Below are 18,101 nucleotides of genomic sequence, written 5' to 3'. Positions count from 1 at the left end.
TCAGAATTATTATTAAAATATGGTGTATTAGTGATTCCAGACATTTACTAGCCATTCCGTACTTCAGGAAGATCTCGTGTGAATGTGACTCTTTGCTAGTGGTTTTTCTATTACTCCTCCCTGCCCAGCCCCCACTGTTTGCTGCAACAAGATTTTTTTCTCTTCTCTCATTTCTAACTTGTACTTCCTTTTCCTTATGTAGGTGATTTTATTATGTTCCCTTGTTTTTGAACAGTGGCAACATGAAGATCTGCTTATCAACAGACCCCAGGCCATGTCAGTCACCCCTCCCCCTCGGTCTGCTATCCTAACCAGCATGAAGAAGAAACGGCACACTCTGAGCCAGATTGAAACTTCCATTGCAACAGTCCAGGTGTGTTTTGTCAGCTCTTCCTTCCAGCATCTTATAGAAATACCTTACACTATAATTGTTTTGCTGTGTTGTTTGGTGTGTATGTTTGTCCCTGGATTCTAAGCCAGAGGAACATAAACCTCTTGGTACTTTTAGTTTTAATTTTTAGTTTTTCTTACCCTTCAAGGTAATTGAATCTTATAATAGCAGTTATATTTTGAACCAGGAGCAGAACATACTGAGTATTTTAGGTTTTTGCTTAATTTGATAATTACTATGCCTTAACACATTAACACATAAGGGGAACCTTAGTGATTGATAAAACTTGGGAATACTGCTTTATTTTCTGAAATGGATGCAAGCAATTACATCTGGTTAATACCATCTAAGAAGCTTAGGCATATCTAACAATGTGTGGATAATGGTGGTTGTGTTTTTTTGTTTGTTTGTTTGTTTGTTTGTTTATGTCTGAGAAGCAAGAGGTGCAGGCATTGTGGTGCAACAGATTAAGCTGTTGCTGCTGTTGGCTCCCTTCTCAGTAGCTGCATATTTTCAGTCTGGTTTCTTGCTAGTGCTCTTGAGAGGCAGCACACGGTGGTCTGCTTGGGTCCTTGCCACTCATTTGGGAGACCAGAGATCTTCATCCAAATTTCCTTCATGGGTGGCAAGGGCCCAGGGACTTGGACCATGTTCTGCTACTTTTCCCAGGCTGTTAGTAGGAAGCTAGGTCAAAAGTGGAGCACCAGGACACAAACTGAGATGCCGGCATCTCAAGTGACAGATTTACTGCTATACCACAACACCTGTAAATAAATATTTAAATAAATAGATGGCTTCTGGACTGGTGCTGTGGTGCAGCGGGTTAAAGCCCTGGCCTGAAGCACTGGCATCCCATATGGGTGCCGGTTCTAGTCCCGGCTGCTCCTCTTCTGATCCAGCTCTCTTCTGTGTCCTGGGATAGCAGTGAAAGATGGCCCAACCCCTTGAGACCCTGCACCCACATGGGAGATCCAGAGGAAGTTCCTGGCTCCTGGCTTCATATTGGCTCAGATATGACCTTTGCAGCCATCTGGGGAGTGAGCCAGCAGATGAAAGACCTCTCTCTCTGTCTCTACCTCTCTGTAATTCTGTCTTTGAAATAAATAAATAAAATAAATCTTAAAAAAAAAATAAATAAATGGCCTCAATAAATAAATACTTTAAAAAAAAAAAAGCAGTTGACTTGAACCAGCACTCTGATATGGGTTCCTGGCATTACATTCAGTGGCTTAATCTGCTGCCCCACAATACTGACCATTGTTGACAAAATTTTTTTTAAAGATTTATTTTATTTATTTGAAAGAGTTAGAGAGGTAGAGACAGAGAGGTCTTCCATCTGCTGGTTCACTCCCCAGATGGCCACAACAGTCGGAGCTGCGCCAATCTGAAGGCAGGAGCCAGGAGCTTCTTCTGGGTTTCCCACATGGGTGCAGGGGCCCAAGGACTTGGGTCATCTTTTATTGCTTTCCCAGGCCATAGCAGAGAGCTGGATCTGAAGTGGAGCAAGCGGGAACTAGAACCAGCACCCATATGGGATGCCAGGACTTCAGGCCAAGGCTTTAACCTGCTGCGCCGAAGCTCCAGCCCCAACAAAATTTCTTAAGCTAAATATTTGGACTAGTGATAAATCTCTCCCCCTCACTGGTCCTAATCATGGTTATGTATAATTTCATAATGTATATTCTTTATACTTCGTGACTGACATTTTTCTGTTTTTACAAATTAATAGTAGAATAATATAAACTGTTATTCTGTAATATTTACAAATCTTGTAATTAGACTTCTTTGGTGATAATTCTTTGAAGATTGAAATGATGTTCCTACATAATTTATTAGCCAGAAAAGATGGCTTTCAATTTATAAGAATGAACTTTTGGCTATTCTTTTGCTTGCACAGACCTCAAAAATTTGAGAGAAAAGGAGGAGAGAATGTTAGTGGTGGGTAACACATATTAACTCAGTAGGAATTTAGTGTTGCAGGTTTTTTTCTTTTCTTAAGATCATTTTATTTTAAAATGAAAATGAAACTTATGCAGATTTTAAGGCAGCAGGCTGAAAGTCAGTTATCACTTCTCCAGACATGTGTCACCTTAAATATTCAAAGTGAAATCAAGATTGACTGTAAAAATCGATTATAAAAGATGTGCTCTAAATAACATATATCACAACCAGCTTCATTTGAATTTCCCTTGTATTATATAAAATGCTTGATAGGAAACTGAAAATGTCATAAACAGTCACCAAGATTCTGCTGGCTTTTCCAGGAGAAACTAGCAGCACTGGAAGCAAGTATTGAGCAGCGACTCAAATGGGCAGGGGGTGCCAACCCTGCATTGGCACCTGTACTACAAGATTTTGAAGCAACAATAGCTGAGAGAAGAAATCTTGTCCTTAAAGAGAGCCAGAGAGCAAGTCAGGTATTGTGACTCCTGTGTCCTGTCTTTGTGTTCAGTTTCAGGATGATACAGCTGAGTGGAAGTCACCTATGAGGTGACCATGGGGAGCCCGGGTGACCACGCTCCAGCTCTCAGCACTGGAGGAGGGCCTGACAGGGGTCCCTGAGGCTGAGCTCATAGCCCGTTACTTCCCTAGGCTGCTCTTGCCTGCCAATTAAATGGATTCAGCCTCTGTTGAAAAGTAAATTTGATTTAATTCCGTATTTGTCGAAGGCTCTGTTATGTGCAATTAAAGTCAACTAAATGTTGGAAGAGATATTTGTAGTACTCCACGTGGCAATAAAATGTCTTACGAGTATGTGCTCTTCCAGAGGCTGTGAACTAACCTTGTTGTGACTGAAAAACAAACACAACCCACCCCCCACTTCCAAAAAGCAAAACTGTTATGGGAATTTTCAACCTGGTATAATTTTAGACTAATATAATGATAACTTTACCTCATGTACATATCACCAACATTTAGTCATTGTCAACAGGAGTCCTGTCTTATTTCAGCTATATTCCCTATCCAGTATTTAATGGAAATCTCAGATACTGTATCATTGTCTGAATATTTCCTTATGTGCCTGATAAGATCAGAACTTTTTTTTTTTTTTTGAAATTTATTTATTTTATTTAAAAGTCAGTGTTACACAGAGAAAGGAGAGGCAGAGAGAGAGAGAGGTTTTCCATCCGCTAGTTCATTCTCAATTGGTCGCAATGGCCGGAGCTGCGCTGATCTGAAACGAGGAGCCAGGAGCTTCTTCCAGGTCTCCCACGTGGGTGCATGGACCCAAGGACTTGGGCCATCTTCTACTGCTTTCCCAGGCCATAGCAGAGAGCTGGATCAGAAGTGGAGCAGCCAGGACTCGAACCAGCGCCCCTATGGAATGTCAGCACTGCAGGCCAGAGCGTGAACCTGCTGCTCCTCAGCGCCAGCCTCCAGATCAGAACTTTTTAAGAACAGAACCATGAGCCGGCGCCGTGGCTCACTAGGCTAATCCTCCGCCTTGCGGCGCCGGCACACCGGGTTCTAGTCCCGGTCGGGGCGCCGGATTCTGTCCCAGTTGCCCCTCTTCCCAGGCCAGCTCTCTGCTGTGGCCAAGGGAGTGCAGTGGAGGATGGCCCAAGTGCTTGGGCCCTGCACCCCATGGGAGACCAGGATAAGTACCTGGCTCCTGCCATCAGATCAGTACGGTGCGCCAGCCACGGCGGCCATTGGAGGGTGAACCAATGGCAAAGGAAGACCTTTCTCTCTGTCTCTCTCTCACTGTCTGCTCTGCCTGTCAAAAAAAAAAAAAAAGAACAGAACCATGAAACTGTTAATCATACCTTCAATAATGTGCTTAAAATTGCCAAATATCCAGTTAGTCTTTTGTAATCTTGCGTATAGTTAGGCAAGAGTAGAAGTAGATGGGGAACACTATAGTACAAATGTTTCCTGAAATCTGGATACTGTATAGGATTGCACCTGAATATGATGATAGTTTTGTTAGGAGATAACTTTTCTGTGTGAAAACAGCCATAGGGAAGAAATACGTACCTGATCATTCTTAGGTGCTGTTGGCCGTCTCACACCTTATAAAATCAATAAAATTGAAAATGTGCATTTTGTGAGAATTTGACCTGCTTTTCAAGAGTTGGACATTATCAGATCCAAGTCTATAATTGAGTAGGTAATTTATTTCCTGTGTCATTAATTGTCTTTACTCTGGTGCTTCCCGTTTCTGTCTTCACAGGTCACCTTTCTTTGCAGCAATATCATTCATTTTGAAAGTTTACGAACAAGAACTGCAGAAGCCTTAAACTTGGACGCTGCATTATTTGAACTAATCAAACGGTGCCAGCAAATGTGTTCATTTGCATCACAGTTTAACAGTTCAGTCTCTGAGTTAGAGCTTCGTTTATTACAGAGAGTGGTGAGTCTTGAGTCTTGGGTAGAAATAAAGAGATGTGGTGATTAAAATAAGACCAGTGTTACATGGGCACCTGATTAATTCAGTCATTCAGATTCAGTTTATATATACTGAACACCACTATTGTAGGTAGAATGTTGTTAGAAAGATTAAGTCCTGCTTTTATCCTTCAAAGCATTTATTATTTTAATAATGAATGAAAAAATGAAAAGGATTCTTAGACATAGCCAAGGTGCTATGGCAGTTCAGAAGGGAGGAGAAAGGCAGGGTATAGCAAATGGTTCAGATGCATTGAAAATAGCATGATAGAAAGAGGAACTAGTAGAAAATGAATGCTGGAAAGGTGAGGTAAGTCCGGAAATAGCAACTTGTACATTCGGTATTTGTATTTCACGGAAAAGCTTTAGGTTATGTGTTAACCTCTGCTTTAATTTCTAAGAGAATGAGTTAGAGACCTGGATGAGAATTATCTTTGTCATTCCAGGTATATGCCTCAGGTCTTAAACTTGAAGTAATTGTATTCTGTATGATTATGTAGAAAAGTTGAAAATATTCATCTATATTTCATAGATTGTTGAACAGGTTAAATACTATCTTTATAGGTGATCAAGCCTTTGCAACTAAGGTTCTTTTTTTTAATCAGCTTGAGTTACTAGTATCTTTGATAATGATGATGAAGGGACTTTTAAATTATTCTGATCCTTAGTGCTTGTTCTACTTAGGACACCAGTCTTGAACATCCTATTGGCAGCTCTGAGTGGCTTTTGTCAGCACACAAGCAGTTGACCCAGGATATGTCTACCCAGAGGACAATTCAGACCGAGAAAGAGCAACAAATAGAAACAGTCTGTGAAACAATTCAGAATCTGGTCGATAACATAAAGACGGTGCTCACTGGTCATAACCGGCAGCTTGGAGACGTCAAACATCTCCTCAAAGCAATGGCTAAGGTAAGACTAGCCACCAGCACACGTTCACTGCCCCTGTTTTATAAGATTACAAGTGGTCTCCTGATATAAATAGAGTGACATTTTGTAAACAGTTTCTCTCAAGTCACAGCTTTCAGTTTGTAACTTAATTTGTGTTTAATTAACAGCAGTATTCTGATTTTTGTATATAGCGGAACTGAGACTTAAAAGAATTGGTTTATTCACTCTGACATAACTTGTAATAGAACAGACATGAACCCAGTCTGAATGTTGAGATCTTCAGCTTCTCTTCCTCCTCCCCATCTTGTTGTGGGGTTCACAGATTAAAAACATAGTGAGACTTTTGTGGCCGGCGCCACGGCTCAGTAGGCTAATCCTCCGCCTTGCGGCACCGGCACACTGGGTTCTAGTCCCGGTCGGGGTGCCAGATTCTGTCCTGGTTGCCCCTCTTCCAGGCCAGCTCTCTGCTGTGGCCCAGGGATGCGGTGGAGGATGGCCCAGGTGCTTGGGCCCTGCACCCCACGGGAGACCAGGATAAGCACCTGGCTCCTGCCTTCGGATAGGCGCGGTGCACTAGCCGCAGTGCGCCAGCCACGGCGGCCATTGGAGGGTGAACCAATGGCAAAGGAAGACCTTTCTCTCTGTCTCTGTCTCTCTCACTGTCTACTCTGCCTGTCAAAAGAAAAAAAAAAAACCATAAAAACATAGTGAGACTTTTGAAGTCAAATCAGGAGTCTGCATTAGCCGTCTGGCGACTGCCTTCTCATAATACAAGTCCAGAACAGACAACCCTGCATTGCTGTGGTGGAGGGTTTTAAAAGGGAAAACCTGCTTTTTATCAGTCATTTAATTATGCATGCGGGCTTATGCATGCAGAAAGGAGACATATAGCAAGGAGAAGCAGTTAGCCAATCAGCTAGTTTCTTTGTAACCTTATTGAAAAATACAACAATTCAGTTATTTAATTGTTCCTGGTTGGGGTCAAGCATGGTGTCACTTACCTGGGTGCCACCTGTGTTATCTTGTGGCTGCAGCCGGGAGTAGACAGGAGAAATCAGTCTGGTGGCCTTGGCCATTATCAAGCAAGCAGAGGTCCAGAAGTCAGAAGTGGTCCAGTTATAAATGAACATTTATCTTTTATGAAGAATAGGCCCTGTTTTTAAAACAACCAGTCAGGATAATCTGTAGTCTAAAACCACCTGCGTGTGCTATACCACGTAGACTGTTTAAACTTTTGAGTCACCAGTTACAATCTAAATCCCCAAACTTGTTCCCAGCATTCTACATAGACCAGTTAGTTTATAAGGAAACTGAGCAGCCAGAAAAAGCTAAATGAGTTCATCATCACAGAATAGTCATTTTAGAATTTGTTTCTACTTCGAATTTGCTGGGAACAGAGTTCCTGTACAAAAGAAGTTGGACTGTAATAAGCAGATTAAACACATTGCTATTTGAAGTATTTATTATCTCCTAACCAGCAAGTGACTATCGTGAGAGTAATTACTTAGAGAAATTAATCTTTAATACATTGATTTTAGGATGAAGAAGCTGCTCTGGCAGATGGTGAAGATGTTCCCTATGAGAACAGTGTTAGGCAGTTTTTGGGTGAATATAAATCATGGCAAGACAACATTCAGACAGTTCTGTTCACGTTAGTTCAGGCTATGGGTCAGGTTCGAAGTCAAGAACATGTGGAAATGCTCCAGGAAATCACTCCCACCTTGAAAGAACTGAAAACACAAAGTCAGAGGTAAGAATGCCTTCTGGCCAAAACATACCTGTTATAATGAATTTGTCTCTTGATTTGATTTTTTTTTTCAGTTCATATTTGTGTAAGTGATTGTCTGATAAAGCATTTCATAAATAAGCCCTTTTTATTTTGTATTTCAGTATCTATAATAACTTAGTGAGTTTTGCATCACCATTAGTCACCGATGCAACAAACGAATGTTCCAGTCCAACATCATCTGCTACTTACCAGCCTTCTTTTGCTGCAGGTAAGAGAAGACTTGAATCTTGGTCTTATAATATTCTACACACAAGTGTTTTATATATTTATACTGAAGCACTTTTTAAAAATAAATATTATTTGAAAGAGTTACAGAGGCAACGAGAGAGAGGGAGTGAGAGATCTTCTGTCTGCTGGTTCACTCCCCAAGTGGCTACAACCACCAGAGCTGAGCCTATCTGACGCCAAGATCCAGGAGCTCCTTCCTGGCCCCCCATGTGGGTCCAGGGGCCCAAATATTTGGGACATCTTTCACTCTTTCCTAGGTGTATTAGCAGGGAGCTGAATTAGAAGTGGAGCAGCCATGACTCAAACCAACAGCCATATGGGATGCCAGCACTGCAGGTGGCGACTTTACCTTCTAAGCCACAGCACCGGCCCCTACTTAAGCACATTTTAAAGAGCTTCCTTAAACCATCAGGAAGGGTTAAATTTTACCCTGAGCATTTTTGGCTTATCTTTTAACATAGTCATCTGAGAGGGTAAAATACTGTAAATATATAATCTTTAAAAATTCATTTTATGATTTTTTAATTATATGCTTATATATATATTTATATATATGTTTAGAAAAATACCTAGAAAAGGTTATGGTTCTATTTCAACTAGAGGTATTTTACACTGTGTATTTGTTGATGTATTTCTCTGCATGTTTGTATACACATAAACACACGCTAGAATCTTTCTGTGAATGCAGTGTTTATTGCCTTTTCCCACTTACTGGTAAATTAGTAATTTCCCTGTCATTCAACAGTCTTGAAGATTTACTTAATGGCCATTTTTTTTTTTTTTTAATGATTTATTTATTTGAAAGCATCACAGAGAAGGAGGGACAGATCTTCCAACTGCTGGTTCACTCCCCAGATGGCCGCAATTTCTAAGGCTGAGCAAAGCCAAAGCCAGGAGCTTCACGTGGGTTTTAGGGGCCCAAACACTTGGAACATTATCCATTGCTTTTCCCAAGCCAATAGCAGGGAGCTAGGTTGGAAGTAGAGCAGCTGGTACTTGAACCAGTGTCAGTGTCATAGGTGGCAACTTTACCTGCTACTCCACAATGTAGGCCCCTTAATCACCAAATTTAATATGCCATTCTGTGGCTGCCATTATTAACCTTCCATTGTTGGACAGTTAAGATGTTGATGTTTCTTTTTTTTAAGATTATTTATTTATTTGAGAGGTAGAGTTACAGACAGGGAGAGGGAGAGAGAGAAAAGTCTTCCATCTGCTGGTTCACTCCCCAGTTGGCTGCAACAGCTGGAGCTGAGCTGATCTGAAGCCAGGAGCCTGGAGCTTCCTCTGGGTCTCTCACACGGGTGCAGGGGCCCAAGCACTTGGGCCATCTTGTACTGCATCCCATGTGGGCTCTGGTTCATGTCCCAGCTGCTCCATTTCCAATCCAGCTCCCTACTAATGGCCTGCAAAAACAGTGGAAGATGGTCCAAGTGTTTGGGCCTCTGCCAACCACGTGGAAGACCCAGATGAAGCTCCTGGCTTCAGCCTGGCCCAGCTTTGGATGCTGAGGCCATTGAGGGGGTGAGTCAGCAGGTAGAAGATGTCTATCCTGCTCTATAATTCTGACTTCCAAAATAAATAAATAAAACTTTTTAAAAAATTTTATGTATTAATGAGGTTCAGTCCTCAAATGCTCTCAACAACCAGGACTGGGCTCAGCCTTCTGCCAAATCCTGGCATTGGTAACTCAATCCAGGTCTCCCACGGGGATGGCAGAGACCCAGTCAGTTACTTGGCCATCACCCACTGCCTTCAGAATCTGCCTTAGTAGGAAGCTAGAGTTAGGAGCATAGCCCGGCATTGAACCCAGGCATTCTGATAGAGGAGGCAGGCATCTTAACATTAGGCCTAGTGAACGCCCACTCCTGTAGTTGACTATTTAATTTGGCATATTTGCACCGTCATCTATCTCCTATTGTCCTCTTTGCCCCTAACCCCAATTTTCTATTTACTTGTGAATTGAGAGATCGATTCTTTCTTTGTAGCAGTCCGGAGCAACACTGGCCAGAAGACTCAGCCTGATGTGATGTCACAGAATGCCCGAAAGCTGGTTCAGAAAAATCTTGCTACATCAGCAGATACTCCACCAAGTGCCATTCCAGGAACTGGAAAGAGTGTTGCTTGTAGTCCTAAAAAGGCTGTCAGAGATCCTAAAACTGGGAAAGGTAGTAAGTTATAACAGGGATACTTCACATTTTATACAAAAAGGTGGTTTGACTTACCCATGTTTCCATTGTTTCATAGCTGTGCAAGAAAGAAACTCATATGCAGTGAGTGTGTGGAAGAGAGTGAAAGCCAAGCTAGAGGGCCGGGATGTTGATCCCAACAGGAGGATGTCAGTTGCTGAACAGGTAACTTCTTACAATTTAAGCTGCCCATTTGGATGGAAAAGCATAGGTTTAAAGGTCTCACTCGTTTGCGTGGCGGGTCATTAAGAGAGAAGAGTGTGAAGGTTGTGGGTGCAGTGAGGACACAGGACATCTTGGAGGAGCAGGAGTTTGTTACGTATTCTTGAGTCTCAGTGGATGTTTGATGCTGCTATTCTGAAATTTTCTCATTAGTGTTATTAATATTATATATACAGATTTGAGAATGATTTCTTTTCCCCTGGAAAAGACTTAATAATTGGACTCTAGTGCATCCTCTGGACATAGACATGATTGTTTTATTGTAAAAGAAAGTGTAGCAGAGTCAGAAACAAGTTTTTTAAGCATCCGTTGTGTTGCAGAACGTGCACTGGGTCCTTGTTGGTAGACCACCTCAGCACGTACCCAGTGACTTCACGTCTTTGACTCCAGCAGCACGTGTGAGGTCGGGAGGGCTCACTTTTCAGCTAAGGATCTGTTAAGCTCCGAGGAGTTGCTACTTCCCTAAGACACACGTCTTGTAAGCTGTGGAGTTATGGGAGAAGCCCAGCTTAGTTAACCTCTTTCCACCATGACAGCTACACACCCTTTGGTTGAACAGAAGCTTACTTTTAAACAGTTCATATAGCTTAGATATGAACCATATCCTTTCAGATCTTTTTAATTTATTGCATTTCAGTTTTCCTTTTTGTTCCTTCATTCTTTTTCTCTTCTTCCTTTTTAAAAATCCTCTCAGGTTGTAAGTAGCTTTAAATGCTCCCATATTTTTACAGGTTGACTATGTCATTAAGGAAGCAACTAATCTAGATAACTTGGCTCAGCTGTATGAAGGTTGGACAGCCTGGGTATGAATGGCAAGACAGTAGATGAGTCTGGTTAAGCGAGGTCAGACATCCACCAGAATCCACTCAGCGTCAGGCATCCAAAGCCACACCACAGTCGGTGGTGATGCGACTGGGGGCTTACTCTGAGGAAACCTAGGAAATCTCGGTGCACTAGGAAGTGAATCCCGCAGGACAGCTGCACTCAGGGACACGCCCAACACCATGGCCTGCAACCAGGTCACAGGGGAAAGACGGCAAGCTCACCGCCTGGACACGGAGATTGTCTTTCTGCCTCAGAACAGCTGCAAACGTGTCAGGAGGTAAGCTGCAGGGAGCAATCGGGATGCCGCGGAGCACAGAGTGATCTGGAACTCCATTCCACCTGACCCTGTGTGTGCAATCCAGGAAAACACCCTGCTCAGAAACGGAGAACACTGGGGCCGCGAAGAAACCACAGCCAAGGAAGATTTGATGCATTCAGATTCTCGTGTTACACTTGTTGCTTGGCAACAGTACTGGTTGGGTTGACCAGTAAGTACAAAAAGGCTATGCGATATGAATTTCAGAAATGGACTGAAAATGGAGAGCTATGTAAGAGATACACTACATTGGAAGAACTTACTTCTGAAATGAAGGGAAAAAACACTCCACCATTCCCCCATCTCCCTGCCATTTCCCCATCCCCCTTCTACCTAATCTAGCATGGATTAGCCATTCTTCACATCCACTTTTATTTCAATCCTCATATTTCATATACTTCCATCTTGATGCTGTTAACTTATATTTGGAGCGATAAGCAGAAATTTCTCCAAGACCACTGGTAACATGGAAAACTCAAGGATTGTTTGAAGGTCTCTCAAGGATTGCTTAAAGGTCTGATGATCACATAGAATGTAATTCTGGTCATTTAAGTCATTTCTGTGATTCTATCATGTGCAGTTTCCAGAATTGTCACTGTGCATTCAAAAGTAATGAATCTAACAGACATTTGATTTAATGTACACTCCCCTTTGCTTATAGTGTGCATTTTTGGGAGGTCATTCACATTTTCCCTCTTCTGTGATTGCTGTAGTTTCTTTCATAGAAAGTAGCTAATCTGATGTAATCTTTTACCTTTTTAAAAACCAGGATAGAGTGTGTATTAGAGTTTTACATTGTTGATGACAGATGAAAATAAAGTGATGTTCTGGTGGAGGTAGAGTGAGATCGTTTTAAATTCCGTTTTCTTATTTCATACTTTTAATTTACAAAGTGTAAATTAGAAGTTCTTTAGTTTTCCTGGCATTTTAGGACATGTTTGTGAAACATTAGCCACAGTGAGAACCACCAACATCATTTTATTAAGTTCAGTTACTAGTCTGTAAAGTACCTTACTTTTTGCACAGTTTTAATAGCTTGCTGTTCAGTCAGACATTAGAATGAATTCATGATCAAGGTTCCCTTAAATTTAGCATCGCATTTCAATACTGACTGTATTGTTGATCTAAAATAAATCCATTCTAGAATAGGATTCTTAAAATCACGTATTGACACAAAACAGAACACAATTAAAACCCTAACTGCTTGAGTCCATTTCCCTGCATTTTAGAGATTAGGACAGTGGTCACCCTCTAGCTGCCAGTCTTCACAGACTTGAAAGGTATTAAGGAAAACTTCCACATAGCTCTGGGCCTTTCTGTATTCTTCTGGTTGCCACGTTAGTCGGTAATTCTGAAGTACCCATGAGAGGATGCATTTCAGTATCAGTGCTTTCTTAATACTTTGACAAGCATTGCAAAAAGGATGGTATTTTTGAATATCCATGCATCCAATAGCAAGTTAAGGAACCTAGCACATCAAATTTTATTTTCTTCGTTTATTTTGAACCTTACTTTCACAACCACAACAACCTAGCTGGAATAATAATGCCATATTGTATTTTGCACGCTGCTTTATTTCCTAGAGGCTGTGGGAGCTGTTGGCATTCCTCACTTGATTACCTCTGCTCTCTCAAGATTAAACAGTCTTCAGCAACATTCTTTATTGTCACAAGGAGAAACTTTTATCACAGTGATAAAACCAGCTCATAGTAGTTTGTCCTAGATAGTATTCAGAAGTTGCTTCCTCTTTGGTAGAGAAGGTAAATGAAATAGGTGAATTTTATTGCCTGTGTGTTTCAGGCTTCAGAGGTACCTGGCACCTTATCCAAGAAAAAACAAAACAGCTTTATTTCAAAAACATGTGCCTCTGGTATATTACCCACTTTTATTTTAAACTGGTCCACAGAGAATAGTGTGGCTCCTATGATGCCTGTTTGGTTGTTGGGCAGAAAGAAGTGGGTGATGGCTTCAGAGCTCGCTCTTTGCTGCACTCTGGACAAGATCCGAGTCTGTGCTGTCATTTTGTAAGCAGCCTTGCCATTTTGAACTTTGAGAGCCCTTGTCAGTTAGATTAAGAAAATAGGGCCCATATATTGGGGATTATTTTGTAAAATAATGTGAGTGCTCGGGTTTTGAAGTCATCGTTTTTGATAACAATACCTGTGGAAAACCAGGAATCCTCTCCTCAAGCTGCCTCTCTTCCCTCCCTCCCTCTGTCCCTCCCTCCCTCTCTTCCTCCCTCTCTCTCTTTGTCACTCCCTCCACCCCCCTGTACCTCCTTCCCTACCTCCCTTTCTCTCCAAGTTTCAGAGGGTACAGAATTGTCTACACACAACCTCTTCTATTCAAAGTACCCTTGGAAATTGAAGTTTGTTTTGTTTGTTAATATTGCCTGCTTTTTGAGTTGTTTTTTCTACAAAGCTGTAGAGGCTTAGTAGTTTATGGAGCTATTTCTCTTCTGTTTCTTTAGTGTGTCTTATAATTTCTCATTCTCTCTGGCCATGAAGTTCTTCTGTAGTTTGCTAGATGATGATTAAGATTCTTTCATGTCTGACACTTGTGTTGTTTCGAGATCCATGAGATTTCTTTGTGTGAGAACTGATCATCAGGCTCTTGATCTTTCTCTAAATTGCTTTTGTACACCCCAGACCCCAGGTTCAGGGTGAGGGTTTGTAATACAAAGAGAAACTTCCATCACTTCTGCCCTAATACTTGCCTCTATACCTAAACTTAGTAAGTAGTTTTAATATTGTCCAATGTTTGGTGTTATTTGCATTGTTTTCTGTTCTTGTTTTTGTTTTTTAAATTGTGGTTGTTCTGATGTGTGAAATTTAAGGAAAGAGCCATTTAAAAAAATGCCAAGCAGGGCAATGCAAGTACAGCCAAATATTAAAGTTGATGTGCAATCTTGGGTCCTTTTTCATCGGGGTATTATAGGCAGTACTTTACATCAAAAAGTCTTCCTGGCCTATTTTCCTCCACATTTTTGTAATTACTCTGGGGCTTACTTGTTTTGGCAGTACTAAAATCAAAGGAGCTGGTTCTTCTTCTCCCAATTCTTTTCATACTGAAGCAAGCATCTGCAACTAGCCTGGTAGTCGTGTCAGTGAATGTGTGTTAGCACACTTGAGCATCTTTGTTTTAATGTTCTGTTTTATAGCTTGTTGAACTTGAAAAATGCCCGTAATTTAGAGCTAGGACCCCCCCACCCCCCCAATCAAGGAGGTAGAATAGCTCATGCGAGGGTCACTTAAGAGTAGAATTTGTTTTCAGAATGTGGGTAGTGTTAGAAAGAGTCCTCTTGTGGGGAGGAAGTAGGAGGAATCACAATTTTTTTCAAGTATCAGGGAAAGGGGAAATGTACTGTATTACAAAACCCCCACGGGTTTGTTGCACTTTTCTCTGCTTCTTAGGCCTGGGCAAGGGTTTCACCACGCTTCTTTACAAAGGGCAGACTGACTTGGATTGAGAAAGCTTTGTAGGTTCAAGGGTTAATTGTAGAACACAACCACTTAGGGTCCCTTGCTTTCCATGGGAATTGGGCTGGGCTTGTTAGGAAAATGCTGTTTGTTGTGCTAATGTAAAAATACACAATTAGCTCAATTTTTGAAGATGGTAAACTGAGAATTGCATGTTCTGAAATGCAGACTTTTTTTAGTGTGTTTTTCTTTCAAAACAGGCTGATTATCTTTTATTTTTCTTTGTTTTTTTCCTGACAGTTGAAGTTTCAGCTCCTGTTTAAAGTTACCGTGTCAGTTATTTTTCTGGTTTGAACTTCCCTTATATTTCTACCTGTAATGTCAGTGGCAACGACATCCTATTTCACTTGTTTAGTTTTTAACCCCTCATAAGAGCAAGTTGAGTTTGAACTGAATCTTCCTTGTCCTAATAACATTGTATAAATAGTGGCTTCTCTGTGCAAAAAGGTGGTATTGCCTCCTGATGGACATAATTGTGATTGCATTTAAGATAAAAAGGTGAACAAATCACACCAGCTTCCTGAAAATGTTCATAATGCATCTTTTGGAAAACAAAACACATGCCTACTTTGTGCTATTTGCATTCACATGGCAAAGATTGTATGAAATACCTTTTTCCAAAAAAATAAAAATAAAATAAAGGTTCAGTCTCAAAAGACACGGCATTGAATTTGCTCTGGATTTATTGGTCAGAGTGCATTCTGGAAAGCTCTGCATGCCCTCCCCCCCTTTGTGAAGCACTAATACTTGCAAGTATGAATAATTCTCAAGAAAGTATTTTACTTTCAAAGTAACGATGGAAACTAATGGAAAAGTTCTTAGCATTATAGCCCAGTTCGTTAAGCTGAAGTTTGGCAGTTTTCAAAACTAAAACTCCTGCTGACCATGGTTTGATCATTTCCTGGGTGTGAAAACAGAAAAGATCCAGCTCATTTTTATCCTGAAGATTGCATTTGTTGCTAATAGATTGTGTGAGCAGAATTTGTTCACTGCTTAGTCATCCAGTACATTCCAAAAGATCACATCCTGTCTGTGCAGCACAAAAACAAAGCTCGTGCAGAAGCTAACCACATTCAGGGTAGGTTTGGAACCTCAGTCAAAGACCATAGAGCAGTGCCCCCAGTCTGAATTTTGGAAATAGGTCTGGGAACACATTCCTTGATTAACAAAAACGCTATGAGAAATTGCTGCTTGGATTGCTCCTGTTTTTCACCTATTTCAGTTTCACAGTCTGGTTTTTTAAAAGTCTTCCCTTTTTTTTTTTTTTTTTTTTTTTTTTTTGTAAGTTGTGCATAGGGAACTTGGGGTGAAAACCAGAAGCATTCTGTAGCAGAGCTTTTTTGCCAAAGTAGGAATGTTTTTAAAGCCTAAAAAGTCTGGGGTCTGTGTTGTGAAAGGTATCAGATAATGCTGCCACCCGTGGCCTGCAACCCATCGAGGCGCCGGTTGGAGCTCTGGCTGCTCTACTGCTGATCCAGCTTCCTCCTAGTGGCCTGGGAAAAGCAGTGGAAGGTGGCTTCCAAGTGTTTAGGCCCCTGCCACCCACATGGGAGACCTGAATAAAGCTCCTGGCTTCAGCCTGGCCCAGCCCTGGCCGCTGCTGCCATCTGGGGAGTGACCCAGTCGATGGGAGATATTTCTGTTCCCTTCCCTCCGTCCTCTCTTCCAAAATAAATACATCTTAAGGAAAAAAAAAAATGCCTAGTAACTCTTTGGCCATTCTTTTTTTTTTTTTTTTTTGGACAGGCAGAGTGGACAGTGAGAGAGAGAGAGAGGTCTTCCTTTTGCCGTTGGTTCACCCTCCAATGGCCGCCGCGGCCGGCGCACCGTGCTGATCCGATGGCAGGAGCCAGGAGCCAGGTGCTTTTCCTGGTCTCCCATGGGGTGCAGGGCCCAAGCACCTGGGCCATCCTCCACTGCACTCCCTGGCCACAGCAGAGAGCTGGCCTGGAAGAGGGGCAACCGGGACAGAATCCGGCGCCCCAACCGGGACTAGAACCCGGTGTGCCAGCGCCGCTAGGCGGAGAATTAGCCTAGTGAACTGCGGCACTGGCCCTCTTTGGCCATTCTTTAAAGTTGGGTGTTAGTATGCCGCTAGCAAGATTGTACACTCTGCTCAACACCTTCACCAGTGTGGCTGCTCATTCTTCGGTCTTTTTGTCCTTTTTCTTCTAAAGACATAGAGGAGAGCCTGCTCCTCAAACTCCAGAGCTTTAAAGTCTGCCAAAGCGTGAGCATTAAGCCTGTGTCCCACGTTAGAGTGCATGGGTTCCACTCCTGGTTCGAGCTCCTGATTCCATTTTTGTTTTAAAAGATTTTACTTATTTGAAAGGCAGAGCTAGGCAGAAAGATCTCCCACCCACTGGTTCACTCTCCAAATGGCTGGAGCTGGGCTAATCCGAAGCCAGGAGCTTCTTCAGGGACTCCCGCGTGGATGCAGGGGCCCAAGCACTTGGGCCATCTTTCAGTGCTTTCCCAGGCCACAGCGGAGAGCTGAGCAGAAATGGAGCAGCCAGGACTTGAACCGGCACCGCAGATGGCAGCTTTAGCTGCTACGTCATAGCGCCAGCCCCCGATTCAGCTTCTTGCTGAATTGATCCTGGGAGGCATTAGATGATGGCTCAAGTAGTTGGTCCCTGACACCCACATGAGAGACCTGGATTGAGTTCTCCACTCCTGTCAGGTTTTCCCAGCCCCATTTGGCAAAGGAACCAGTGGATGGGAGCTGCAGCTCTCAATGTAAAACAAACGAGGTCTTTATTGACTGTACGTTACTTATACAACCTGAACTTTCCTGCAGCGTCCCGCATAGCAGAGACCTCTAACGTTGGGGAGGTCAGGCGATACCCCCGCCCCGCCCCCAAAGGTCGCGGTCAGATTTGACACTTCCGCGAAGTTCACAAGGCTCCTGGTTGGTCCAGTTTGCTCAGGGCTTTTCTTTGACTTCCCTGAGCTTTTCAGAACCTGGTTGTTATTTGAAGAGTGCTTTCAGGATAAAGTCGGTGGCATTAATACACATGGGTTTATAAGGATAAAGCGTACAGTACTTTCCCTGAGACGAACCTCTGTCTAGGCCAACATTTGGCGTGATTCAGACAAGAGCTTGCTAACGCATTTTGAAGTCCAAGATGGAAAAGATGGAGAAGGATCTCAACAGAGTTCATCCAGCTCTCTCTAATGGAAGGAAGGCGCTATTAATCACTTGGTACAGGGGGAGTTTGTAGTTTAAACCAAGGGGCCCGGCGCTGTGGCTTAGCGGGTAAAGCCGCCGCCTGCAGTGCCAGCATCCCATATAGGGTCACTAGTTCCAGCTCTCTGCTGTGGCCTGGGAAAGCAATGGAGGATGGCCCGAGTCCTTGGGCCCCTGCACCTGCATGGGAGC

The 18,101-nt window shown here is 42.5% G+C and overlaps 1 protein-coding gene across 3 annotated transcripts in view; it reads left to right on the top strand.

Annotated features, from left to right (window-relative positions):
• Positions 1 to 15,379, top strand: part of SMG1 (SMG1 nonsense mediated mRNA decay associated PI3K related kinase) — a 112,897-nt gene extending 97,518 nt beyond the window's left edge. For all 3 annotated transcript variants that reach the window (XM_051847482.3, XM_051847483.3, XM_051847484.3), the window contains 9 exons: positions 236 to 373; positions 2,656 to 2,808; positions 4,566 to 4,745; positions 5,465 to 5,692; positions 7,210 to 7,421; positions 7,562 to 7,668; positions 9,677 to 9,856; positions 9,936 to 10,042; positions 10,831 to 15,379. In XM_051847482.3, the coding sequence (XP_051703442.3) occupies positions 236 to 373; positions 2,656 to 2,808; positions 4,566 to 4,745; positions 5,465 to 5,692; positions 7,210 to 7,421; positions 7,562 to 7,668; positions 9,677 to 9,856; positions 9,936 to 10,042; positions 10,831 to 10,908 (1,383 nt within the window). In that variant the 3' untranslated portion in view covers positions 10,909 to 15,379. The remainder of the gene's footprint in view (positions 1 to 235; positions 374 to 2,655; positions 2,809 to 4,565; positions 4,746 to 5,464; positions 5,693 to 7,209; positions 7,422 to 7,561; positions 7,669 to 9,676; positions 9,857 to 9,935; positions 10,043 to 10,830) is intronic.
• The last annotated feature ends 2,722 nt before the right edge of the window (positions 15,380 to 18,101 follow it).

This window comes from Oryctolagus cuniculus, chromosome 19 (genome assembly GCF_051225735.1).
Source record: "Oryctolagus cuniculus isolate XC-2025 breed Fujian yellow rabbit chromosome 19, ASM5122573v1, whole genome shotgun sequence".
NCBI lineage: Eukaryota > Metazoa > Chordata > Mammalia > Lagomorpha > Leporidae > Oryctolagus > Oryctolagus cuniculus.
This window is presented reverse-complemented; position numbering and strand designations above follow the sequence as displayed.